Raw genomic sequence first — 27137 nt, forward strand, 5'->3', positions numbered from 1 at the left:
CCAAGGGAAGCCCGGCCCCCAAAGGGACAACAAAGGAGCAGGGGAGTATAAGTAACCCCACAGAAACCAAGAGAAGGACAAACCAGGTAAGGAGCTCACCTCATTCGGGTAAGCTCCTAGGGCCTGGAAAAGGGGGAGAAGGAAACATTTTGCCACCCAACCCACCCTGCAAAAAGGAAGGAAAGGAGAAAGAAGGAGGAACCGGAACGCCGAGTACTGTCTTTGGTACACGGTAGAAGAAAGTCGTAGGCGGCGGCACGTGTCCGGGGTCGGATGCCCAAGGGTAACAAAGACTTGCTGAGGAGAAGACTGGGTATCTCCTCCAACCCTTGACACAATGTGCCCAAAAGCATCTGGTGTGCTGTATTCTGTTATGTTATGGTGTTATTTTCGGTAGAAAATAAATAAGCCTGTGGCCTATAAAAGTTTTCCACACCCAAGTCTGCTTGTCATATTATTCCATAGTCGGGGTACAAGGAACAAGAGCAAAGGGCCCACACTACTCAGCCTATAAGAGTAGCAGATGAGCGGTGGTCGGTGCCGCTCTGAGCCCGAGATAATCCGTTCCTTCTGTGCAGTGTGGCGAACCGCCGATGATCGGGCCGCTTGTAGAGGGGGCGAGGCCCGAGTGGCGCATCACTGTGAGCTGGCTGCCGGGACTGCGCCCTTCCTGGGATGGTGCTGCCTGGTGTTTCCTACGCGGCGGACGGCATACTGGGGAAAGACCCAGCATATGTCCTGACGGCCTGCCTTCATCTCATTTGTGCCGGCTGCAGATACGTGACCAGTGAGTGTCATGTGCCTCTGAGCCCCTCTGCAGCCCGAAGGAAGCTGCCACGCTGCGGGTGACAGACAGCAAACACGCCGAGGCAGCCCTGCATTGGCACAGTTCCGCTGTTGGGCACCCAAACGCAGCCGCGGACGGTGCATTTAGCATATACCTCTCGCACATTTTCCTGCTGGGCCGCCAAATGCTGGATTAACTACTGGAGCAACCCTCTGTTTGCGGCCCTCCCCATCGGCAGGCCTCTGCGACTCCTGCTAAGAGCAGAGTGATGCCCCATTGCTCATTGCCATCACCCCTCCCGTTTCCAGGGCGAGTGGGGCACACGTACCGTTTTGGAATTTGGCGCCGGGGCCTGCGCTGTGGGGTGCCAGAGACCGCTACCTGCTTGATACCAACACTGGTGTCTGCTTTATCTAGCACTGGGACCCTCGCCGTTTCTTGAAGAGCCTGGCCCTTGGGACATGTGATTGCAATATTTCAAAGTTCTGGTGCGTTATAGGCGCTGCGGCCAGTGCTCTGGGGACGACTGGGACCATCCCCCCGCCCCCCAACCAGCCACTCCACTGCCCATTCAGGCTTGAAAGACTTTGCTGTAACACCTGCCTGGCCTATCTACCTCCCGCCAACAGACTGCTGCTCTTTCAGTGGGGGTGCCAGACTGCATAACTCTCCCAATCCTGTCCTAGTGTGCAAAACATCCGAGTAGCCAATAGGGTGACCTCCTGATAACTGTGGAATCACCCAACTTCCTCAAGCATCTGCACCAGCAAACTCTGCACCTTACAAACGTGCCAACGCACACAGCATCTTCTCCCCCAGCATCACAGAAGGGCAGAAGATGAAGGGATCTGGCAGAAAGAAAAGTGTCTATGTACTCGTATACCAATACCCTTACCAAATCCTCAGGGGTGACAGACCAGGTGGCGGATGGTGACCTTGCCTCGACTTCGGGGGCTTCTCGGGACGACCACTTACTGGCGGCAATGCAAAATGCATTCATGGCTGTCAATATGAAGCTAGATGACATGTGTCTACTATTGGCGCTCTGAAGTCTAAATTGGAGAAAGAAAGTGCCCGCATAACTGAGGCAGAGACAAGGATCGGCGATACGGAGGACAAAGTTGACAAACATGACCGCACCATAATGCAGATGCAACATGAGGTCAATAAAATGTGCAACAAATTCGAGGAACTAGAGTTACGCTCTAAATGCAACAATATCCATGTAATTGGAATTCCAGAGGCGGCCTGCAGGGGTCCAATGGAAACCTTTGTCAAAAACCTGCTGAAGTTGTTATTTAATCACTCAAAGTTCTCCCTGCACTTCTGGTGGAGCGAGCACATTGAGTTTTGGCTCCTGTCCCCAAGCCGGACCCTCCCCTTGATGCGCCACCCCTCCCCCACTCGCACCACCTTGGCCAGACTACTCAACTACTGGGATAGAGATCTAATTCTACAGCTGGCTAGAGAGAAGGGTGCACTTCGTTAGGAGGCCTCCGACATACACATCTAACCGGACTTCTCTACCTATGTACAAGCCCTTCAGAAATCGTATGATCCTGTCAAGAAACTGCTGCGCATCAGACAGGTCCCCTATGCTCTGATGTTTCCGGCCAAGTTGCAAATCCAGTATTGCAGTCGTGCCATGGCCTACATGGAAGCATCCATTTCCATTCCCCTACCGAGGCGACAGCAACCATGTCGCAGCCCTCGCCTGCACAGTAATGGTCCTGGCATTATGGACAATGATTGACCAATGAGGAAATTGAGTAGATCCCTCCTCTCATGATGCTGCACATGGAGATAGGACTTTTGCATAACTGGGACCGGCTGCGGACACTGCAACCAGCTAGGCGATAGAAGTACCTGTTCACAGCACACCCCAGGAAATCTCCAATTCTTTTGTTGGGTTACATCGTCAAGTTGGGGGTGAAGAGGGTGGCGGGATGGCTGTTAATCAAGTGGGGGGTAAATGACAAGCAAGAACACAAGTTACAGGGGTTTGAATGTTTTGAAGTTGTATTTACAAGTTTTTTCTTTAAAAATGCAGTGCAGGCTGTCCCTCTACCGCACATTGCTGTACCACACTACCTGTTTTGCAAGCAGATTATGTCCACTACTTAAAATAATCATGATACTATGAGAGACAAGATCTCATTCTGGACCTGAATGCCTGGGGCCTCAATCCCCCATCAAGTTGCGTAAGGTAGCAGCATATATTAACCGGTGTGGTCCGAAGGTGGTAATGCTGCAGGCAACTCACACCCAGGGGTCACTAAATGAAAGGTTTGCGCCCAGCGGTCCTACACTGATTAACACAGGCTCAAGGAGTTACGACTCTGATGCACCGATCGCTCCCCTTTCAGGAAGCCAAGCGGTGCATGGACCCACAGGGGAGGTATGTGGCAAACTAGCTGGCATTGACAATACTGGTAAATACGCACGGCCCAAATTTAGATGGCCTTGAGTTCTATGGTCAAGTGATGGGTATTTTAATAGGGGGTTGCCCCTGCCGGATTATCTGTTGACGGGACTTCAACTCAATCCTGGACTGTGTTGACCGTTCTAGGGCCTGTCAACACAAATTGACCAATGCAGGCTTTACGATTCTGCATATTATGCAACAAATTGAATTGGTCAACGCATGGAGGGACCGTACACAAATTCACCTACTACTCATCGGTGCATGATGTACAGTCCAGAATTGACTATCGGCTATTGGCTGGTTGCGACCGCGCTTATGGCACGGGTGCAGGATTGTAGGATTCATCATAGAACCATATCTGATCATTCGCCGGTCACATTGACAACAGTTTGGGACGGCCCAGGTCCACCTCGACCCCCCTGGCGCATGCCCACCTCCTGCTTACTAGATGCAATATTCTTGGAGACACTGCGTAATTAGGTCACAGACTTTTTTCAGAGGAATGAATGTTCTGTCCAACACTATTCAACGATCTGGGAGGCATTCAAAGTCTGGTTCAGAAGAGTGGAGATTTCAATCTCCACAGGAACTTGGAAGGAAACTAGGAGGGAGCGTGGAAACTGTTCTTAGACAGTTAGCAAATGAATATGGCACGTCACACAACAGAGCACTATTGGGCCTCATCAAAGGGAACCTGCTGAAATGTACGGAACTGGCAGACAGAAGTCCATCTGATGAATCAGCCCATTCAGGCAAGGCACTATGGGGAGGCAGATAGACGAGGTCAGTTTCTCGCAGGCGCCATTAGATCTGAGAAAGGGGCGCAACAGATTACTGGTATCAAAGGGGTGTCAGGAACTCTCCTTACTGCTCCTGAGGCAATCAATGGTGAATTCCACCAATATTATAAAGTCTCTAAATGCCGACTCCGATAGGTGCACTTCCGCAGAGTTGGCAAGCTATCTAAACGAGATCCGACTCCCATCGCTGTCGCAGGAAGCGCAGCTAGCACTGAATCAGCCACTCACACTAGACGAAATCACAGAGGCAATTATGGCTCTTCCGTTGGGAAAGACCCCAAACCCCAATGGCATAGGTATCCAACTTTACAAGGAGCTCTGGCTTATCCTTGCTCAAAGGTCATTGAAGATCTGGGAGGAATCCCTCCAACTCTGGCATCTACCCCCTCACTCTCAGAAGCTATAATCACTGTTTTAAAAAAAAACCAACAGACCACCCTCTGAGATGGCCTTTTAGAGACCATTGTCATTAATCAATGCTGGCACCAACATTTTTGCCAAATTACTGTCCACTACCTTATATGTTGACCCTGGTCCACCTGGACCAATCTGGGTTTATCCCAGACCTCTCCACAGCGTTTAACTTGCGTAGACTATTCTGCATCATATCCGAAATTAACCATCAAGCTCAGGCTGTGGCTGCTTCGCTGGACACGGAGAAGGCTTTTGATTCAGTCTCATGGCAATTTCGTTTTGCAGTGCTCCAACAGATGCGATTTGGGGATCTCTTCATACAGTTTGCTAGCCTGCTGTATGTTGGCCCTGCGGCCAGAGTCCTCACTGGAGGAACGCCCTCGCCTGCTTTCCATTTGGGCCGCCGGACAAGGTAGGGCTGCCCATTTTCCCCTATACTCTTCGCCCTGACAATTGAGCCCCTTGCACGTATAACACGACTTGAACACGGTCATAGAGGTTTGCATATGCTGATGATGCACTGTTATATATTCAAAATCCAATACAAAACCTGGCCCCATTGTTGGTGGAGGGCTGCAATTTCTCAACATATTCTGGTTACCGAATTAACAAGTCAAAATCAAAGCTGTTCTCGATGACCGACGCAACACTCGTCCCGAGGGATTCTTATGGGGTTCAGGTGGGTCCCGCACAGATTTAAATATCTAGGCATGCTGGTCTCTCGTTCACATCGATCTTCACTGGCAGATAACCACGAGGCATACTTGGTGGTGCTCGTGGGCAAGCTGGGTCTGTGGGCTAGATTCCCCAACTCATTATATGGTAGGCTCTCAATACTGAAAATGATTTTAGTTCCTAAACTGCTGTACTATTTTAATAATATTCCTGTCTGGCCGGGACACACTTTCTTTGATAAATTGCACTCCTTTGCAATTAGACACATCTGGGGAACGGGGGTTTCACGAATGTACTGGGAGCGACTGTGCAAACCATTCAAACAAGGCGGCCTCCACGCCCCGACATAGAACTAACTATGTCGCTTTGCAGGCACAGTATGCTGGCTATTGGTATTCCTCTCAGGACTGGCCACTAGATATAGCCTTATAGACATACAGTGCTTCCCCCTCCAACTTAAAATTGATTATTCTTGCAAATAAGCATGCTGATACTTGTTCATTTGATCCAATTCGTGCAACAGTAAATGCGTGGGCAAGATTGTTTAAGAGTCTGGGGGTGACGACGCCATATTGCGGAGCGCTCCCCCTGTGCAAGTGTCCTTTCCACCGCCCAACGTTTGACCAGGATATTCAAAGTACATGGGATCCTCGGGAGTCCCTAACGTTGCACAACCTTTTCCCGAATGGGACCTTTGTTACACCTGAAGATGTTAAGGTTAAACTAGGTGATAACCCCATAAGAACACTTCAATACTTCAGAATGAGAACGGCAGCCCGTAGCCACAGGCCCTCGTTCCCTCTCGAACCCAATGATTGTGAACCACTGGGGATGGTAGTTACCAGTAAAGACCCTAGGAGACTGGTGTCCAGGGTGTACAAAGTGCGTCAGGATAATCAAATTCCCACCCACAATGCCAAAGGGAAATGGGAGAAGGATCTGAATATTGAAATAAATTAGCAGTGGTCACAACGGTGCTGTCTAACAAAAGATGTTTCCCTTAATGCTTGGTTCAGATTGATACAATTTAAAATACTATATCAACTCCATTACACTCCGGCCCGAGTAGCAAAGTTTGTCCCAATGACAGCAGTACATGCATGAAATGCGGTGCAGGTTCCGCTGACTCCTTACATATGTACTGTACTGGAGCTGCCCACTGATGGCCCAGTTCTGGTGCTCAGTGGCGGATGCCTTGCATGATATTACTGATCTCCCTCCATCACTTTCACCCACCAAATACTTGCTGTGTGACATTGGGATGGTGGCGGTTAAGATTTGACGACTTTTCAATTTGGGGTGCCTGATCGCAAAAAATGCATATTGAAGTACTGGACATCTAAAGCTGCCCCTGGCGTTAATTTATGGTTTAGGGAAATGACCTATGTCAATGAAAGGGAAGAAGGCTTCATATCGCTGATGACAAAAAAAAGACAGAACGCATCTCGCTGCTGCGATGGAAAAATGTGCTGTGCAACATTGTCTGTCCGCAAGGATGGAGTGATCCACCAAATGAAATAAAGTAGAGCTGAGTCCCCCCTATTTCAAAGATGTTAAACATATTGGTCTTCAAATCAAGAAGAGTTGACTCAGTGCTGTAGCCTCGTCGGAAGCCAGACTGTTTTAGCCCTAGAACTCTCTTTAACAAATAAGGAACATTTGTGATGGGCCGGTAGTTTTCTGGCAGGTTATGGTCCAAGGTGGGTTTAATTAGCGAAGAGATGCAGGCTTTTTTGATGTTAGTAGGAACATTACTTTCCTTAAAGGAAAGGTTTATAAAGGGGCGAGTTGATTACCAAACTAACTGTTAAGGCGAGACAGACATCACCCTTGCAGTTTATTGGTTTTAACTGACTGAGTACCTCACTTGAGTATTGCTCAGTAATGGGTTGAAATTCCAAATTAGGACTGCCCATATTAGAAAATGCAGGTGAGGGAGTCCCTTGAATTGGTTTTGATGGAGAGATCTTTTTTAATGTTCTCCATTTGGTTGGTCATTGCATGCTGGATGGATGTGCACCAACTAGAATCTTTAATCACCTGCGAGGGAACTGGGCAGGGATCCTCCAATTCTTTGAGAATTTTAAATAATTACTTTGAATTGGAGGCTGATCCAGAAATTCTTTGGTCATAGTAGCATTTTTTCAAAATAGCTTTTTTTTATATGGTTTTGTCAATAGAGCACTGAATTTGACCTTCTACTGAATGGGTTTTCCCTCTGTTTCAAGACCCTGAATTTAGATGTTCTTAAAATGTGAATATCGGAAGAGAATCATTTTCGTTCGGTCTGGCTTTAGGCAGATGGGTTTTCAATGGGACAAGATTGTTAGTGGCTCTTTCAAGGGTATCACAATAAGCCTTTATTATTCTGATAACCAGGAAGAGACATACTCCATTCTAGGAGCTAGTGATCAGACATGGGGCAGGTCAGTCTCCAGTTAACTGCGCACATGGTAGCAAATGTTTACAAGTCCAGGTTGTCTCATGTTGCAGCACCCTAAAATGAAGGCCCAAGATCTTTCTCTGCCATGTGAAAACTATTATTTATTACTTTTTGTAATATAGCTAAGTGAATTTACAATTTAAAGTTGGAAAAACCGCTACTGCAACAAAAGAAAAAAACAAGAGATAAGAAATCAGCAAAAGACATCAGTTATATAAAAGCCTTTATTTGTTCAGAACCATCTTCTTGCTTTGCTTACCATTTTTTGAGTTTTGTCTTGTTGTTCAGAGAGCCTCCACAAAAGGTAGATGATGTTAAGCACCTGTTGCATAAGCTGTTGCGATTCTGGCTTTAAGCAATTCCCGGACACAAGCTGGGCAGAAGTTGCTTCAACCCAGCACTCTATTAGTAAAGGTATTATGTTCTCAATAAATCCCTTAAGATTTTCAGCTGAGGAGAGACCTTCTTCCATGCCGCTTCCAACGCAGACCAGAGATCTAAGATAGAACAAGAAAAATGAAATGGTTACATTTTGCATTCAGATTTGACACACAAATGGTTTGACTTTCATTTCACAATGATCTCGTTGCCCCATTTATCCCACCATGTTCATCGACTCCGAGAAGAGTGACTGCATAAACTATGGTAGTCCCATTCTGTAAAAACGTTGAATTTGTGTTGGGAAAAGGTTATAGGCTATATAATCCTCAATTATAATGAGCCTATCTTGCACCCAACAGGTACCACACACAACTCGTGTCTAATTCAAAATACTAAATGAACCCGCCAAAAAATCTTACCAATCACTAGCTCAAAAGTTCCGCCACGCATTTTAAAAAAAAGTAACTTGAGTGCTTAGCCTTGAAACAATGAAAACATTTCGGCAACAAATCCTCGTCTCATTTCGCCTGCTTTTAATGCTGAATCAGAAGGGCCTTCTTAGGTAACACCCCACTGGCAGCTTAAAGGTTGGACAAATGTCTGCTCTTAAATTGCTTGTACATAAGTGGATATCTAATTTTCTGTCGGTAAATCTAGTAATTAGGGCTAAATATTATTGGCATCACAATCCACAAAAGAATGCTCGGCTGTACTCGGATAGTTTTGCTCAGCTGAAGTGTGTGGTACTTTGCGGCAGTCTCACAGATTTCAGTTGCTGCACAAATTGCATACTAATGAAAAAGGTTTGGACTTTTTTATTTTGGTTTCTGGGCAGCAACAGAAATCATAACTGCAAGGCTGCAGAAAAGTAGCATAAAATTAAACTAACTGTCACAAGTAACTAATCAGATAGCAATTCTTTTGTGGATTGTGAAAAGAAGTTGTTGATTGGTTTTCCCGGCTCATCCACTCTATTATATGGAGTGATCTTGGTAAAATTTGTATTCTCTGGCCAGTCATGGAATTATAATGTTTGAACTTGGTTAAATAAGGTCTTTGTTTTACGGTTAGTGAATTTAGAATTACAGCAGGTAATGAGAAAAGCAAGACAAGGTATTAAAGAAAGCAGATGTGGAAATCTCATATCACAATAGGGTGGCTCCACCTCTCCCACCCATCCTCTCAACCACGGCGTCCCCCAAGGTTCTGTCCTTGCACCCTTTCTTTTCTCACTCTGCACTTCCTTCTTAGCCCCCATCATCTTCTCCTCTGGTTTATCACATTTCTCCGCTGATGATACCCAGCTCTTCCTCTCCTTCTCTCCCGACATCCACCATAAGCTTTCTTCTTGCCTCTTTGCTATTAAATCCTGGATGTCCCCTCACTTCCTTACTCTCAATACTGACAAACCCAAAGTCCTTTTCTTCCCTGCCAACACAACCCCTCTCCCCTCCCCCTTTTATTCTCTTTCCCCCTTCAAAACTCTCCTCTCCTCATGCCCATAACCTTGGTCTTCACATTGGCCCCCACCTCTCTCTTTCTCACCACATTTCTCTTACTGCCAGATCTTGCCTTTACAACATCCGTAAAATGTAATCCTTCCTAACATTTCAAGCGACTAAACTCTTAATCTCCTCCCTCATCTTCTCTAGGCTTTTCTACTGCTCTACTCTTCTCTTTGGACTCCCCTCCTCTCACCTCTCCCCACTCACATCTGTCTTCCACTCTGCTATCCGCTCCCTCTGCCTTCTATCTCCTCATGACTTCATCTCCTCTTCTCTCACCTCTCTAGGTTGGCTCCCATTTCACTCCCAGCTTAAATTCAAGTTCCTGTTTAGTCTTCAAATCCCTCTATGGTCTTGCTCCCCTTACCTTTCCTCTCTCCTCACTTTCTATACTCCTTCTCGTTCTCTCGGCTCTGCCGATCTCTTCCTACTCTCTACTCCTCCACCGCCCTGCACCCTTCCCGCTCTTTCCAACTGCTCGCTCCTTTCCACTGGAACCGCCTCCCCCTCTCCATCCGCTCTACTACCTCCTCGCCTAACTTCCGCACCTCTCTAAAATGTTCTCTTCCATTCACCTCCCTAATACCCTTTGCTTCTTCTCTCACCTCTGCTACTACTTCTACCCTCTCCTCCTACTCCCTTTCTTACTTCTATTCCACCTCACCCTCTCCTTTCACTCTACTCCCTCCTACCCCACTTGCTGCACTTCTAATCCTCACCTCTTTCATTCTTCTCTCTTCCTCTCACACCTTGGTCTCTCTCTACTCTCCAATCCTCTTCCATAATGTAAATTGTTTCTGTACTGTTTTCTGGTTTAATTCAATTGTTACTTATGCTTGTTGTATTTTGCTTGCTCCTCTTGTAAAGCGTTTTGGATTAAAACGCTATATACATTTTAATAAAACACAAATACAAAATACAAAAGCAAGAGATCATTGAATGTTTAGGAAGAGAACACATTTGGTAAGGAAAGAAATGACGGTGAGAACGATGTTGTTCTAAGGAAAGAGAATAAGGTGAAACAAGGTTCAGAGTTGGTTCTTAGATGTTGGCACATTAACATGATGGCCATAGGAGCTAGGCCAGAAATGCTGAAATACAAAGACTGAATTAGAAACCAATCTGAATCTATAGGGATACAGAGTTCTTATTATTCCAAAGATCTACATAATAAAGAAGCAAATACAAAGAAGACAGAAAGTAAAGGGTTGTTGTCCCTTCTAATCAACATGACATCACGTCGAAGACACCCAAGCAAATTAGGATTCTCTTAAAACTCTACTCCATCATTTGCAAAGCTCACTGCCCCTGAAACCCAAAGACTGAGGAGGTAGCCCCAAGAACACCAAAGAAGTGACGAATTGGACAGAGGCCCTAGTGCAAGACCACGCTGTAGCTAGTCAGGATCTACACAGCCCATTTTATGTTTAGCCCTTGGATGCAGAAGAGAGGGTAGTTGAATGGGCTCCACATTGAGGGAGAAGGACACTATGAGGGAAAATATCAGCCACGCAAATCCGTGGTACAGTGCATATGAGAGGAGGGATAATTGATCCCAAAGAGCCTTTACATTTCGTTTTCAGAGCAGATCCACAATATAAAAAGGTCCTCAGAAGTAGAGCATGAATTTAATCAAAGACAGAAACTGGTCTGCCAGATACATTATCTCTTCTTGCCTTATGCCTGCATTGCTCAATGCTGGTCGGTCATTTTCTGTTTTTAATTCTGTTTGCAATTTTGTTAACCCGGCTCTTTCATGGATACGCACTATACAAATTTACAAATACATACAGATCCTGCAACAGAACAAAATAAAACAACCCAAGAGAGAGAGCCGGTGAGGAACTGCAGAACTGCATAGCAGTCTGCACCCCAAACCAGCAATACAGAGTTCTATGCTACACAAACTGTCATCATGATGATACCATCAGCATGATCGCGGAACGGCCCACATCCCAAACAAACAATCCAAACACTCCATACAATCTTGACATGGATATAGCTAAAACAAAATGCCACACTTATCCAACACAGGCGGGCAAATGAACTATAAAACAACTTTGTTCAGAGTGGGTCGCCATTACCAAACAACAGCGGCCAAGCATACAGAGAGGAGTGGGGCTGATATCCGCTTTCTGCCTTTAAATGTCCGTAACTGGTAGGTGGGGAGAAGAAAACCAGCGGTTGGCCCGGGGAACCAGCTGACAAGGGGTACCAATAGGGACAGAGGAGGGATAAAAGAAGGCAGAGGAAAACCGACAGGGGGGGTTGTTCGACTGAGGTCAAGGGAGGAGGAGGACCAAGAAACCAGGCAGAGGAAGTACGGTGCAAAGTAGCATGATGGGGAATTGTGGAAGAAGTGAACAAGGTGAGGTATTGGTTGTTGGTGTTTGAGTGTGCACATAACGTGCGTGAGTCAAACTAATGGAGGGAAAGTTGGGAGCAAATCAACAGGTGACTGAGGAAGTGAAATGAGAGTGACCATGAGAAAATGAGAAGAAGTGTGAGTGGAGGGGCAGAGTTGTAGGAAGAGGGGGTGAGAAGAACAAGTTACTAACCCTGCTAACGTTCTTTCAACTGGATGCTCCTCCTATGTATTCCTAATATATGATATCTCCTATATCCAGCTTCAGCTGCTTCGAAAATTAACATTTTTTTTTTAAAAACCCCTCCAAAAACACAAAGACCACATCGGCAGAGGGCGCCGATACGTCTATGGGGTCGAATCGATGTCCCTCGAGGAGCTCCGTCTCGAGGATGACATCATCGAAGGTATACATGGAAAATGCAGCACCCGTTGGCTTCATTTCTGTTTTTTTGTGTTTCTTACAGTAGAACTAGCAGCATTGATGTTGTTTAGACCATACCAGAGTCTGAAGGAATGTAAAGTGTAATTCCCAGAAATTCTACTGTGGGGTAGGTTGGGAGGGGCGATGAAGACATGGGAGGAACATCCAGTCATAAGAACATTACCAGGGGTAAGTAACTTGTTCTTCGAATGGATTGTGTCCTCCCACGCATTCCTCATCTATGATGGACTCCCAAAGCAGTATTAGTTTTGGCAGTGGGAGTACACATTTTCTAATCAAGGGTTGTTAAGAACAGAATGAAGGACTGCTTTCCCAAAGATTGCATCCTGGCTTAAGGTGGAATGAAGGCAGTACTGCTTTGTGAAAGTGTGAATGGTAGACCAAGTGGTTGCCTCTATATCTTTTATTGGAACCCCTCTTTGCAGAGAACAGAAGTAGCCATACCCCTAGTAGAGTGCGCACTCAAGCATTCTGGGGGATCTTTCCCAGCCAGTCTTTAGCATTCAGTAAAAATGTATATAATCCATCTGAACAAGGTTGTTTACTTACAGCCTGTCCCAGTCTATGACCAGTATATGCTATAAATTCTATAAACAGTTGGTCATCTAGACGAAACTTGGACATTCTTGAAATGTAGAAACTCTGAGCCCTTCTTCGGTCAAGTCTGTTTTGTCCCAGATGAAAATCTGACATAATTCTAGGTAGGAATGAAGATTGGACCTTAAGGACGAACTTCCAAAAAAAAAAAAAAAAAAAAAAAACATAAAAAGGTGGTTTAGAGAGTAGCCTGCAACTCACTCACCCTATGTTAACGCTACTAACAAGATGGGTTTGAATGTTAGTAGTCTTAAAGGACATGAATGGAGTGGTTCGAATGGTGCAAACATAAGACATTTCAAAACAAGATTAAGGTCACAAACAGGAACTTGAAAAGGAGATGGGGGAACACATTAGTGAGTCCCTTTAAAAATGGTACTATCAAAAGGTAATTTAAAATATGACCTTTCCTCAGACGAGTGCTTGAATATGGAAAGTGCGCCAAATAACCTTTTATGGTTCCGACCTGAAGCTCTAGATTGGCCAAATGCAGCAGAAAAGAGAACACCTTTGGTGTTTTGCATAGAAAAGGATCCACATTCTTATCCCTGCCCCGGCTGCAGAATTTGTTCCAACACTAGCTGTACAAGGACTTTGTTGATGGCCTTCGGGCCGAAAGCAAGATCTCTATTCCATCATCCAGTAAGTCCCAATCCTTGTATCTCCTTTTCTCAGAGTGTTGACCTCTGGATGGAGAAACCAACCCTCCTCTTGCAAGAGCAGGTTCTCTCTTTGTGGAAGATGTTTTGGAGAGCAGATGGACATGTCCAGAAGGTCTGGGTACCACGTCCTACTGGCCCAATCTGAAACAATTAGGATCATGAATTTCCAAACTCTCTCAACCTCCTGATCATGTGAGGAATGACGGGAACTGGACTCCCAGTCCACTACGAACACGTCCCCTACAGCTCCTCTTGGGGGAAATTCCCTTGAGCAGAAGAGTTTGCCCTTTCCGGTTCACACTGGTCGTAAACAAATTCACTTGAGGGGTTGCCCAAATGGTGAAGATCTCTTAAAGGACTTCCTGAGCTAATTCCCACTCGTGGGAGACTGTGCTCTACCTGCTCAGAGCATCCGACGCCGTATTCTCCAGTCCAGCAAGGGCAAAAGAAGATAAGGCGATTCCTTCTTGTATTGCCCAGAATCAGAGCTGCATTGCCTCTAAGAACCGCGATAGTGATCCTACGCCTCCTCTCTTGGTAAGGTAGTAAATGGCCACTGTGTTTTCTGTCATTATCAGGACATTCTTTCCCCGTACAGAAGGCAGAAAATCCTTCCACGCAAGTCTGATTGCTCTCCGCTCCAAAAGGTTGATATGTAACGACTGCGGATTGTCAGATCATTGGCGTGGGCTCCCCACCCTGTGAGTGAGGCGTCTGAAATACAGTGATCTCTGGCCATGGTTGCCAAAAATGTTCTGCCTTCAGAATGTTGTCCTCGCATGCCCACCACAGGAGATCCTGTGCACCCCTGTTTGGAACCTGAAGAGGGTCTGGCATGTTGCCCGAGAATTGAGACCATTGTGTCCTGAGAGCCCATTGAATAATCATTTTCAGGCGAGCCTCTGGCACCAGGAAAATGCCGGATGCAATGAGGCAGAGCAACCTCAAAAAGTCAAAGGCCGGGGAGACGCTGGGCACTCTGAAATTCTGTGACCATCTGCAGAATGTGTTGAACCCTCACCTTGGGTGGCAAGGTCCCCCCCTCCCCTCTCCTCCCCCCTTCCACCCCACCCCTCAACCCTTCCCCCCACACCCTCCCCCCTCTACCCTTCCCCCCACACCCTCCCCCCATCCGCCTCCTTCCCTCCCACCCCCTCCCCCCCTCCCTCTCCCTCCACTGCCTCCCCCCCACCCTGTCCCCCCTCCCCCCAAAATGAAGCGTGCAGTAGTTCACGAAGCGATAGCTTACTCAGAAAAACGGAAGCCAACGGGTGTTGCGCGTTCCATATATACCTTCGATGAAGCCATCTTCGAGACGGAAGCCCTCAAGGGACATCGAGCCGACCATATCGATGCACAGCACCCTCGGGCGAATTATTTTTCTGAAGCAGCTGAAGCTGGATATAGGAAATATCATGGACGAGGAATACGTGGGAGGACACAAGAAAGTGGGGGGTGGAGGGGAGAGAGTGGGGGGGGAGCGTGGGAGGACGGAAGGAAAGGGAGAGAAAGGGAGGTAAGGAGGGAGAGGGAGAGAGGAGGGGAGAAAGAAGTCGGGGAAGAGGAACAAAGAAGGGACAGAAGAGGGAGTATGTGGAAGGAATACCTTGAAAGAATAGAAAAAGGAAAGGGAGATACAATAGATTAGGGTGAGACGTACAAGGACGTAAAAGGAAAGTACCAAGTGGGGTTTGTGGCTAGGTTAATACTTGGAACTTGTGAAAACGAGAGGGGGACCTGTTAGAAGCCTACTCGCCTGCCACCCAGCACTGCTGCATGCACACATTCATAGACTCAATTTATAGCATAATTACCATGCTAAAACCTACAAACTGCCTCTGCATTCATTTACCGGTTTCACCGAAGACGTTTTAGACCAAACTAATCTCATTTTTCATTCCGGGTTTTGGGTTGAACCAGCAGATGTATTTAGGTAGATGTGTGCTGTCCAAGAGGCAGCAGGCTGGGGAAGGTTTATTTAGTATATTCACTTGCAATATACTACATAAAATATACCTTAATACTTGTGTTAAGAGCTGGAGAGACCCCGATTACAGTCACCTGTTGCAAGCTACTGTATCATAGGCTGCCAAGAGCTTGAGAGACCATAATTGCAATCCACTGAACTATCTCTCACTGATTCCTGAATTATGCTTTGAAGGATGCGCAGGTCATGATAACCACAAATCATGCACAACAAGTAAGCACTCTAAGTATTCCCAATATGTTTTGAATAAAGTGTTGTAAGAAACTCGAGTGTATCCTCACATCTACTCCCCTTGGATCCTCTTCTCAGGTGGCCAGGGAAAGGCCATAGCTTTTCAATCCTGACCCTGGGGGTGGAAAAACGAGAGAGGAGGGTTCTTTGGGAGAAGATAGCCACAGGCGAGACATGGTATCCCCCTTTCACGTCTGAAAACCAAACTCTCCCCCCTCAGACTACATAGGCAGTTGTAGACCCTCTCCTCTCATTCAACCCGCTATGGTACTGGGACGAGGCGAGTAGGAATAATGAACACTAGTAAATAATTTCACCATTCAAGTACTGAGATGAGGAAGAGGCCTGCAGAGTGATGTAAAGGTCAGGCATGTCTCAACTGCTCCACTAATTGCAACCAGGCCGTTCCAGGTCTTCAAACCATGGGCTTTAAATGTGTTACTTTCCCTCCCTCGCACCTCACAGCACAAATCACAGGGGCCTTGGATATTCTGCTGTGATCTTTATAACAAATGGGTGTTCAAACAGTTTTATGGTCTGGGTTTTGGGCTGGCTAATACTCTGGAATGTTAGGGTCTTGGGACAAGGGCATCTGGCCACTAGAACTTAGGGTTTGGGCTGAAATGCCCTCCTTCCCGCGGGATAACTGCTTGCAGGGAGCTCACAGCCCCCTCATGGCCTTGCAGGGAGCATTATTTCAAGGTTACACATGCTAACAGTATGCGACAATGAGAGGATTATGGATCCCCACGGATTTGGCCTTCTCCACTACCGCCCAAGCTGCAAGCCATTCCAGCATTCACACACATATCTATGTTCTGTGCTTGGGCCTACTGTCATGGCTGCAGCGCAGTGCCAGGCCTCAATTTAAAGATGGCTACGGTTTTCTAAGATGGCGTTTCATGCTCTACTGCAATCTACACCCAGTCCCATAATGACCTACCCAGGGTACAGCTTCTACATACCCCCCCTCAGACTCACCCCGAGCACTCTTAGACCTCTGCCGCGTTCAGAACCTCATGGGTGCCTGGGACCATCGTGCCCGCTTCCCAACAACATCATCATCATCATCATAATCAAGTGGTACGATTCCGAGACCTGCAAAAGAGCCAGTGAAGAACTCCTCAAACCAAGGTAATTGGGGAGAAGTCTGTGTGGATCGGGAACCTAACAAACATATACCCCGTAGTGTAGATCACTTTCGGTCTCAAGTACCTTGCCAATACCATAAGGAGGTAATGTGGGCAATAACTTTCATAACGCCCGCCTGTGACCATAACCAACAGATTTAGACACCGGCACAGAAGGTTGCAAAGGCAAATAGCCAGTTTATTAACCAATGTGCTTAAGCAGAGAGCAAACGACAGCCAAGGCTTTGTGCATACCTCTGATGTTATTCTGGAAACAAACAACTTTTATACACTTGGAGTTACATTTCTTCACGACATGCGTTAAATCACAAACTAAATACGAACACAGAGTCAGGGTGTCAGGCTACTGTTTGTGCAGTTATTTTCACTGATGCAGCCTGTTCCAAGAATACATGTGTACATACAAGCAAGGGGTGTGTTTACTGCAAGGCAAGCATACTATGGTTATTTGCCCAGAATTACATGATTAGAGAACTAATGTTCACTCATTTTGAAAAGTGCCTACAGTTACGTTTGTTCACAATTTTCCACAATCGGCCCTATGAACAGAAGTTCTTTTATCCTGATGTAGTATTAGTGCAAGTAGGTTGGTCTGTTACATCTATGGCCATCATACTTCTAATCGCATTCTCTTGCATAATAAAAGCATTTGTGGTGGATACTGAAGTTGCCTGCGGTCTAAAGCATGAGGCGAATGCCTGGCACAAGGCAGGTTTGCAGTTAATACAAAGACATGTATAAAATAATGGCCAACAAAACAAAGATAATGCACAATAGTTTCCACCCTAATGTTGTCATCAGGGACTGCAAGGATCCCCCAATGTCTAATGTGCGCGTAGGGACGTGCGTTTGGTCCGCAATAGTCTAGAGGTTATTAATAGTATGCCACACTGAAGGTGAGGTGTGAGGTATGAATGTTCGGATAATTTGGCAAACCCCACCTTTCTCTACCAAAATCATATCCAGTACTACTCGGTTTTGTAATGCTGCAAGGCGCACAGATTTCAACTCAACAGTGATATTAGCAAGGGCATCCGATGTTTCACTTATAGTGACTTCTGGCAGTCGTGACAGTCTGCTTATATCTCTGCAGTTAATAGAAGGGCCATACCAGGCAATGATTGCTTTAAGGATATCAACATTACCCGAGAGCCAGTATCATCCTGTATTGTATGGCGCTTTTGTCATGAGGGAGGAGACCAAGGGCATTCTTTAACTGTGATAGCAGGCAGCATAAACCCTGTGTGGCACCACCCTGCCCAGTTAGAAGGTAACCAAGAATATGCATTGGTAGCACAAATAAAATATACCAATTCCCCCACGTAAAGGACATCTTGGCCAGTAGGTCCAGTGTATAGTTACAGTTCAAGGTAAAGCCCATATTCTTTGTACCATTGCGAGAGATGCACACACTACCTAAGACAGTGTTGTTACTTGTATGGAGAGTAGGTGCATGGGAAGGCAGCTGAGAGGCGTGATTGCTGTGCAATGATACCTTCATAAGGAAAGACCATTTCTGCCATTCCGTAGGGAACAGGTCCATCCGCGGGAATGCTCTATTAGGCATAGTGACACCCTCATAACCCTCAGTTTTAAAGAAGATTGTCAGAAATACTGATACGGAATCTCAGGCGGGTTGTGCTTGGTGCTACCTTTTCCAGCACATATACTAGTAAAAGGGGGGCCTCCCCTAGCCACAGCTATATATAAAGTATAACATGAGGTGGAGAATGGAAGAGAGCTGCTGCAACAGGAGGTCTTCGCCAACATAGGCTGGGTAATACAGACAGATCTAATAGTTGCTTCTATTGATAATTTTGGGGTGTGCTCCGTAATAGTCAAATGTATTATTCTCAATACATTTCTCCCTGTGGTATTGCTGTACAGGGGATACAGTAGGTACAGCAACAGTGATATTGTAGACAGCTACATACATATTCTATCAATAGCCACCCTCCAATAACCCTCCAGGTGCTACCGTTCCTTCTTGCCATCTGTGGTGACTGAGCAGGTGAATCAACCCTAAACTGCTCCTTTTAGTTATCTTGACCCAGTACCTGTAAATTTGTCCGTGTGCCACTTAGCCCGCATCCCCTGCTTCCCGCTTCCTTTCAGCCCTCGCCTCGGCCCACCCACCGCCCCCGATTGGTCCTAGCAGGAGGGTCCCCCTTTCATTGCTAGTCCTCCCAGGGCAGCCCTCTGCCCGGCAGCCCATCGGCTAAGGACATGAAGCAAAGGACGCCTCCCACTGAGACGGTGCCAGGTCGTATCTGCAGGTATCCGCAGGAGAAGCAAGAAGCCACCAACAAGTAAGTGTGGCAAGGGCAGGGACAAAAGCAATTACTTCTCTCCATACTACCCTACCACTCAACCATTCAACATTTCGGATGTGTGCCCAATAGCTGCTCATTGAAAGTTGATTTTAGAAGTGTGCCCAATAGCCGCTCATTGAAAGTGCTTTTAGAAGTGTGCCCAATAGCTGCTCATTGAAAGTGCATTTAGAAGTGTGCCCAACAGCTGCGCATTGTATGTTGATTTTAGAAGTGTGCCCAATAGCCGCCCATTGAAAGTGCTTTTAGAAGTGTACCCAATATCTGCTCATTGAAAGTTGATTTTAGACGTGTGCTCAATAGCCGCTCATTGGAAGTGCTTTTAGAAGTGTACCCAATAGCTGCTCATCAAAAGTTGAATTTAGAGAGTTGAATTTAGAAGTGTGCCCAATAGTGCTCATTGAAAGTTGAATTTAGAAGTGTGCCCAACAACAGCTCATTGAAAGTTTAATTCAGAACTGTGCCCAATAGCTGCTCATTGAAAGCTAAACTTAGATTTTGTGCCCATTGAAAGTTGAATTTAGAAGTGCGCCCAATAGCTGCTCACTGAAAGTGGAATTTAGAAGTGCGCCCAATAGCCGCTCATTGAAAGTTGAATTTAGAAGTGTGCCCAATAGCCGCTCCTTGAAAAGCTGAATTTAGAATTGTGCCCATTGAAAGTTGATTTTAGAAGTGTGCTCATTGAAAGCTGAATTTAGAAGTCTGCCCAATAAACTCTCTGTGAAACTTGTATTTTGAAGAAGTATGCCCAATAGCTTCAAGGTGAAAGTTGAATTTAGAAGTGCATTTAGAAGCCGAATTTAGGAGTGTACCCAATGGCATCTCTGTGAAAGTTGAATATAGAAGTGTGCCCAATAGACTCTCTGTGAAAGCTGCATTTAGAAGTATCCCCAATAGCTTATGAGAGAAAGTTAAATGTAGAAGGGCGCCCAATAGCCTCTCTGTAGAAGTTGAATTTAGAAGTGGGCCCAATATCCTAATAGTCTAATACCGTGCCTGGTTGAACCGATTAATATCCCTGATAACCTCTCGGTGCAAAGTTAATTTTAGATTCATGCCTAATACCCTCCCTGTATAAAGTCAAATTGAGAGAGTGTGCCTAATAGTCTAATATCCCGTCTATACAAAACAATCTAGAGATTGACCTAATATCATCTCTATACAAAATTGAATCTAGAGGTAGACCTAATATCATCCCTATGTACAGTTGAATCTAGAGATGTGCCTAATAATCTAATATCCAATCTATACAAAATTGAACCTAGAGGTAGACCTAATACCACCTCTGTATGCAGTTGAATTTAGAAGCATACCTAATAGTACCGAATAGCTTGATACCATCGCTGTGTACAGTTGAATCTAGAAGTGTACCTAATAGTCTAATATCTCTGTGCAAACTGAACTTGGAAGTGTGCCTAAAAGCGTGCCCCCTCTGAATTTAAAAACTAAAATTAGAAAGCCCTCCTAAATTCCACCTAAAAGCCTGTACCAAGCATGAGTACACCCACTCCACCAGAGCTTTTTTGAAACGACCACTGTGGACCGCCCCCACTCCCTGTTCTCCCGTCCTCCCCTTCCAAAAGCATCCCACCCTCCTTCGCATTCCCTACCATTCCCCTCTCCAAACACCATGCCATAGGAGCACGATGGGGAGCCAACCACTCTAAGACCACTCCTCCCACGAATCCCACCACCAACCAGTCAACGTTAACCATGCCCGCTCCCCTCACTATCATACCATGCACACCCGCCCTGCAATCATCCACCCCCCGCCTTGCCCACAAACCCCCACCACGTCCCCCCCAACCACACCTTTTCCCTTCCCTAAAAACTGCACGCCTAGTCCTAGCAAGAACCGAAGCCACATCCCTCTCCCCCTCCGACCCCCCCAACCCTCTCTCACACTCCAATCGCAACAAAGAGACTAAAGAGGAAACGTACCTGGTCTCCCACAACCTCTCAGCACTCTTCGCCTCCCCTGTCTCGACCCACCGCCTCATTCACCCAATCACCTCCTTCCCCTGTGGCCTCACCCTTCCTGAAACCCCTCTCCCTCGATTTCTCACCAACCGCAACTGAAACTCCTAACCACCCACACCCCACCCTCAAATCCCCCAAACCAAACCTGATCATCCTAACACACCCAGCCACCCAATCCCGCCCGAAACTGCCATTTTTCCTGCTCGCCCACTATTCCCATCGATCGTCACCCACCTTTCCCCGCTCCCTCTTCAGCTTCCACCCTCTCCGCCTCCACCTCCTTCCGCTCCGGCTCCGAGACCAACCCCGCCTGCCGATGTGAACTGCATCCTATTTAATGCCCGATCCGTAGCAAAAACAGACACTGCATCTTTGACCTCCTCGCCTCTGACAAACCAGACCTCGTTTTCATCACCGAAACTTGGTTCTCCGACGACCTTGCCCCAATCGCTAATGAAGCCTTCCCCCCTGACTACTCCCTCATCCCACTGAACAGTCCCTCAAGAGGAGGGGGAGTAGCATTAGTCTTCAAATCTCTCTTCCACGCCTCAATCATCGACAACCAATCTTCCATTCCTTCCTGCAAATCTCTCCTCGTTAAACTATCCCCCTCCCCGTCGCTCTCACACAGCTTCCTAATAATCTACAGACCCCCTGGCTACGATAGACAATTCTCAAACAACCTCTCCGACGCTATGGCCACCCTTCAACTAAACCATCCAAACCTAACTCTTCTTGGAGACTTCAACATATGGCTTGACATCCCCACCAACCCTATGACACACACTCTGGTTGACGGTTTAGACGCAATTAACCTCAAACATCACATAAATGGCCCGACTCACTATAAAGGACACACTCTTGATGCCATCTTTAGCTCTGACACCCTGATTCATTTAAACCCCCCCCCCCACCCATATCATCTGGTCTGATCATTTTATTCTTTCGTTCGCCATTCGCTCACCCGACCCCCCCTTCCGGTACTTGAATCTGAATCTACGCAAATGCTGGAAAAAATGTATAATCGCCCCGGACCTAGCCGACGCACTCCTCCAGTCTCCACCACCTACCTGCCAACTCAATAAACAACTTACCCCTGAAGCAGTTGACTCATGGCTCAACGTACCTCTGATGCGGCTCACACCCCCTTGCAAACCATCAACCCGCCGTGGCCTCTTCCCCAGATGGTTCACTCCTAAATTGAAAACCACTAAACAACTACATAAATACCTAGAACGCAAATGGCAGAAAAACAAAACCCAGGAGACCAGGGCCACCATGGCCAGACAGCTTTATTAGTAGAAGGCCGAAATCCGGAAAGCAAAAAAATCCCACTACAACTCCCGAATCCTAAACTGCAAAAACCCAGCAAAGAACTCCACAAAATCATCTCCAAAATTCACCAACCCAGCTTACACCATGACCGTCCTGACCTCCTCACAATCACTGTGCGACTCACTCTCCCTCCACTTTTAAACCACGGCTCTCGAAAAAACAAATACTCTAACCACCAAACTGGATCTCTTGCACCCACCAGGCAATTGGACCCCCATGCCCACCAGCCGCGACCACTACGCAACCAACGTTCGAATCCTTTAGTCCAATGTCACCAGAGCAATTTCTCAAACTTCTATCTGCCCGCAAACCATCTGGCTCGCCGCTAGACCCTTGCCCAGCCACAACCCTCAAAGAAATGTTTGCATCCACCTGCGCAGGAGAACACGCAAGATCCATCATAAATGCCTCCCTCTCCTCTGGTATCTTTCCTGACGCACTCAAAACGGTTCATGTCAAACCTCTAATTAAAAAACCTTCCCTTGACCCTCTCGAACCCAAAAACTACTGCCCCATCTCAAATACCAGGTTCCTTGCCAAACTCATTGACCGAACCGCCTACTCCCAACTAAATGCCTTTGTCGAAGCCAACAATCTCCTAGACCCCGCCCAATCAGGTTTCAGAGCCCGTCACGGAACTGAAACCACCCTAACCTCAATCTGGGATGACCTTAAAATGACGGCAGATTCCGCGGGATTCGCCGCTCTAATCCTTCTTGACCTATCCACCGCCTTTGACACAATCAATCACACAATCCTACTAGACCGTCTCCACTCCCTAGGAATTTGTGGAACCACTCTTAAATGGATAGCTTCATTCCTCAAAGATAGGTACCAAATAACGATACTCTCCACCTATACCTCCCAAGCCCGACCAGTCGACATGGGAGTCCCACAAGGAGCATGCCTATCCGCCCTCCTGTTCAATCTCTACTTGATCACCCTCCCACCAATAATTCGTTCACACAACATCCTATGTTACAACTACGCCAATGACACTCAACTAATTCTAAAAATCCTGAACGCAAACCCAACTCCCGACCTGACCTGGCCTCCTGTCTCCATGACATAGAACTCTGGATGACCCAAAGCCACCTCTTGCTAAACCCCTCCAAAACAGAAATCATGGTATGTGGTAACGCCGAACTTCTTCCGCACCCACTACCCTGGCCATCTTGGATGCACCCTTGACTCTGACCTAACACTCTCGTGCCAAGTCAACAACGTCTCAAAGTCCTGCCACTACCACCTTAAAACCCTTAGGCGCATCTTCCCATACCTCTCCTTTCCCAACAGACTCTCTGCGGGCCAATCAATCGTTATATCAAGACTGGACTACGCAAACCCCCTATACCTCGGAGTCCATGCGTACGAACTGAATAAACTCCAAAGGGCACAAAACACGGCAGCCAAATTGCTACTCGCGCTCGGCCCAAGGGATCACATCTCCCCAGCCCTTAAGACGCTGCACTGGCTCCCAGTAGCCCGAAGGGTGACTTTCAAAACCTTATGCATCTCCCATCGAGCACTGCATAAAACCGGACTATCTTCAAGACAAGCTAAAACCCTATCAACCCCCACGCACCCTAAGATCAAGCTCAGCTGGCCTCCTAGTCATACCGAAAACAAACTCAGTCAGGTTAGGCGGATCATCATTCTCAGCCTTGGCCCCCACACTATGGAACTCACTCCCACCCCACATACGCCTAACTGAGGATTTAACGTCTTTCCGGAAGCTGTTGAAAACCTGGATCTTCCCTTAAAACCATCCCGTACCAAACTAACCCAAACAGACTAACAGCATCTGAATAACTCAATCCAACAAACTACCTTACGCGAGAAATTGAAAGCCAATAATCCCGAATATAAACTAGAATGGCAACCAGAATTAAATGAGTAAAGTAGATCAAAGCAGTGAAATGGTTAATAAGAGTAAATCATACGGAAACAGTAAAGAGATTTAAACTCCTGAAATGGACATAATGCATGAGGAGTGAACGAAGTGAATGGCGTGGATGAAATAGTTCTAATGGATGAAGCGTGTGGAACAGATGAATGCGCCGAGTGGAAGAATGCATGAGTGGAAGAACAGATGACTATATAATTTGAATGTGTGTCTACATTGAATGAGTATGTTTTGTTTTTTGTTTTTGTTTTTTTTCTCATTTACTTCCCTTCTCCTTGTGATGTTGTGTTTTGTCTTCGTGGTGTTTTGTGTGTGTAAGGTTAGACATTTGGTGAGGTTCATTTAGCTGAGTTTTACATAGCTGATTTTATTGCAAGATTTGGTTTAATTGGTTTGTTCGTGTTTTCATTTGAATTGAGTGCTTTATTGTTTGTTTCAGCCTATGTGGAACTGAAGTATTGTAAACCTAATAAACAGAAGTTAAAAAAAAAATTGAATGAGTATGTAGATCGGATGAGTGTATAAAATGGATGAACATGTTGAGCGGATGAGTGTGTAGAGCGGCTGGGTGTGTAGAGCGGACGAGCATGTAGCGCGAACGAGTGCGTAAATACAGAGAAGCGAGTAGAACGCAAGAGTGCGTAAAACAGATGAATGTATTGTGCAGAACGGATAAGCATAAACCAGACGAGTATGTAGAGCGCATGAGTGTGGCTAGCGGATGATTACGGAAGTGCGGAGAGAGTGTGTAGATCGCTGGAACAGATGAATGTGCAGACCCGGCAAATGCACAGTGCGGATGAGTGTATAGTGCGGGCGAGTGGACAGAACAGATGAGTGTAGAGATGAATAGATGGAACCGGATAATACTGTTGAATGCATGGAAAGCACAAGTGCATAAAGTGGATGAGTGCGCGGAGCTGACTCATAGATGCATAGAATAGATGAGTGTGGGAGCGGAGGAGGGCGGGGAGGGTGGGGAGCGGATGAGGGCAGGGAGCGGATCCATAGATGCATAGAATGGATGAGTGCGGGGAGCGAATGAGTGCGGGGAGCACGGGAAGAGGGTGAGCGCGGGAAGCGGGTGAGTGTTGGGAGCGGACGAGGGTGGGGAGCGGAGGAGGGCGGGGAGGGTGGGGAGCGGATGAGGGCAGGGAGCGGATCCATAGATGCATAGAATGGATGAGTGCGGGGAGCTGATGAGTGCGGGGAGCGCAGGGAGCGGATGAGGGCGGGGAGCGGATGAGGGTGCGGATTGGATTCATAGATGCATAGAATGGATGAGGGCGGGGAGCGGATGAGGGCGGGGAGCGGATTCATAGATGCATAGAATGGATGAGTGCGGAGAGCGAATGAGTGCGGGGAGCACGGGAAGAGGGTGAGCGCGGGAAGCGGGTGAGTGTTGGGAGCGGACGAGGGTGGGGAGCGGACGAGGGTGGGGAGCGGACGAGGGCGGGGAGCGGATTCATAGATGCATAGAATGGATGAGTGCGGAGAGCGGATGAGTGCGGGGAGCGGATGAGGGCGGGGAGCGGATTCATTGATGCATAGAATGGATGAGTGCGGAGAGCGGATGAGTGCGGGGAGCATGGGAAGCGGGTGAGCGCGGGAAGCGGATGAGTGCTGAGAACGGATGAGTGTTGAGAGCGGACGAGGGTGGGGAGCGGGTGAGTGCGGGGATCAGACAAAGGTGTAATGCACGCGAGGGGATAAATCGGACAAACTCCTAGAGCAAATGAGCTACACAGACCAGGTGAGTGCGTAGAATGGATAAGCATGTAAAATGGATTAGTACCAAATGCATACAGAATGCGGGGAGCGGACGGATGAGCGGAGCTGGATGGATGAGCTGAGCAGAAGAATGTGTAGAGCGGAGGTCTGCATAGAACAGACTAGTGGGTAGGGCCGGCAAATATGTAGAAAATACAAATGCATACGAGCAAATGAGTGCATATGAAAAAGGGAACGTAGAGGGGACGAGTGCGTTGAGGGGACGAGTGCATAGAGAAGATGGGTGCGGACCATATAACCCTTCATATCACACCACCACGCTTACTCTCTCCTTTACACCATCACTCAGCTAGAACACAGAGATACTATGACACCATTCGGTATAACTGTTGTCATACCAACATCCGCCGCACACTCCACATCATTCTAAGTAAACATTGCTAGTTACACACCCCCCCAGCCAGGCATTCTCCTCAGGCCTAACACAGCCACATCCAGTCTGGATAAATCCTGCCAGAACGAACACATACTCCAGATCTCTCAACCACCACACCTACCGCTAAGAAGCAGCTATTACATGAATACCGCACCAGCTGCACACATACCGGTGCTCACACGCACCTTAACGCTCTCTACTCTCTCTACTGACCTGAATTTCGGTTCCCAAGGGCGTTCAACCTACCAGCACCTTCAGACCATACCAATGGTATATAAGGCACTATATAAATGCAAAATAACATAACATAATAAATAACACACAACATGATAAGGATCAGCATAGTATACATAAAAGCCTTTGTCGTATACCACTGTCTTTTTGCCATCAATGGATGAACCTCTTTGGTGCGATATGGTGGTATACTCTTGCCGTGGCATGTTAGATTAGTTATCCAAGTAATATATTAGGTAAAGGCACAGTTTGTAATCACACTGTAAGCTTTATGGAGTGTCTCTTGTTACTACCTCACCCCGAAGTACTCCATTAAA

General features: G+C 46.9%; 1 protein-coding gene across 1 annotated transcript in view; it reads right to left on the bottom strand.

The window, feature by feature from the left end:
- Nucleotides 1–27137, bottom strand: part of TEX10 (testis expressed 10) — a 926719-nt gene that overhangs the window by 704670 nt on the left and 194912 nt on the right. The window contains exon 3 of the mRNA XM_069620605.1: nucleotides 7804–8041. Coding sequence (XP_069476706.1) covers nucleotides 7804–8041 — 238 coding nt within the window. The remainder of the gene's footprint in view (nucleotides 1–7803; nucleotides 8042–27137) is intronic.

The sequence above is a fragment of the Ambystoma mexicanum genome, chromosome 5q, assembly GCF_040938575.1.
Source record: "Ambystoma mexicanum isolate Mex_15411 chromosome 5q, UKY_AmexF1_1, whole genome shotgun sequence".
Taxonomy (NCBI): domain Eukaryota; kingdom Metazoa; phylum Chordata; class Amphibia; order Caudata; family Ambystomatidae; genus Ambystoma; species Ambystoma mexicanum.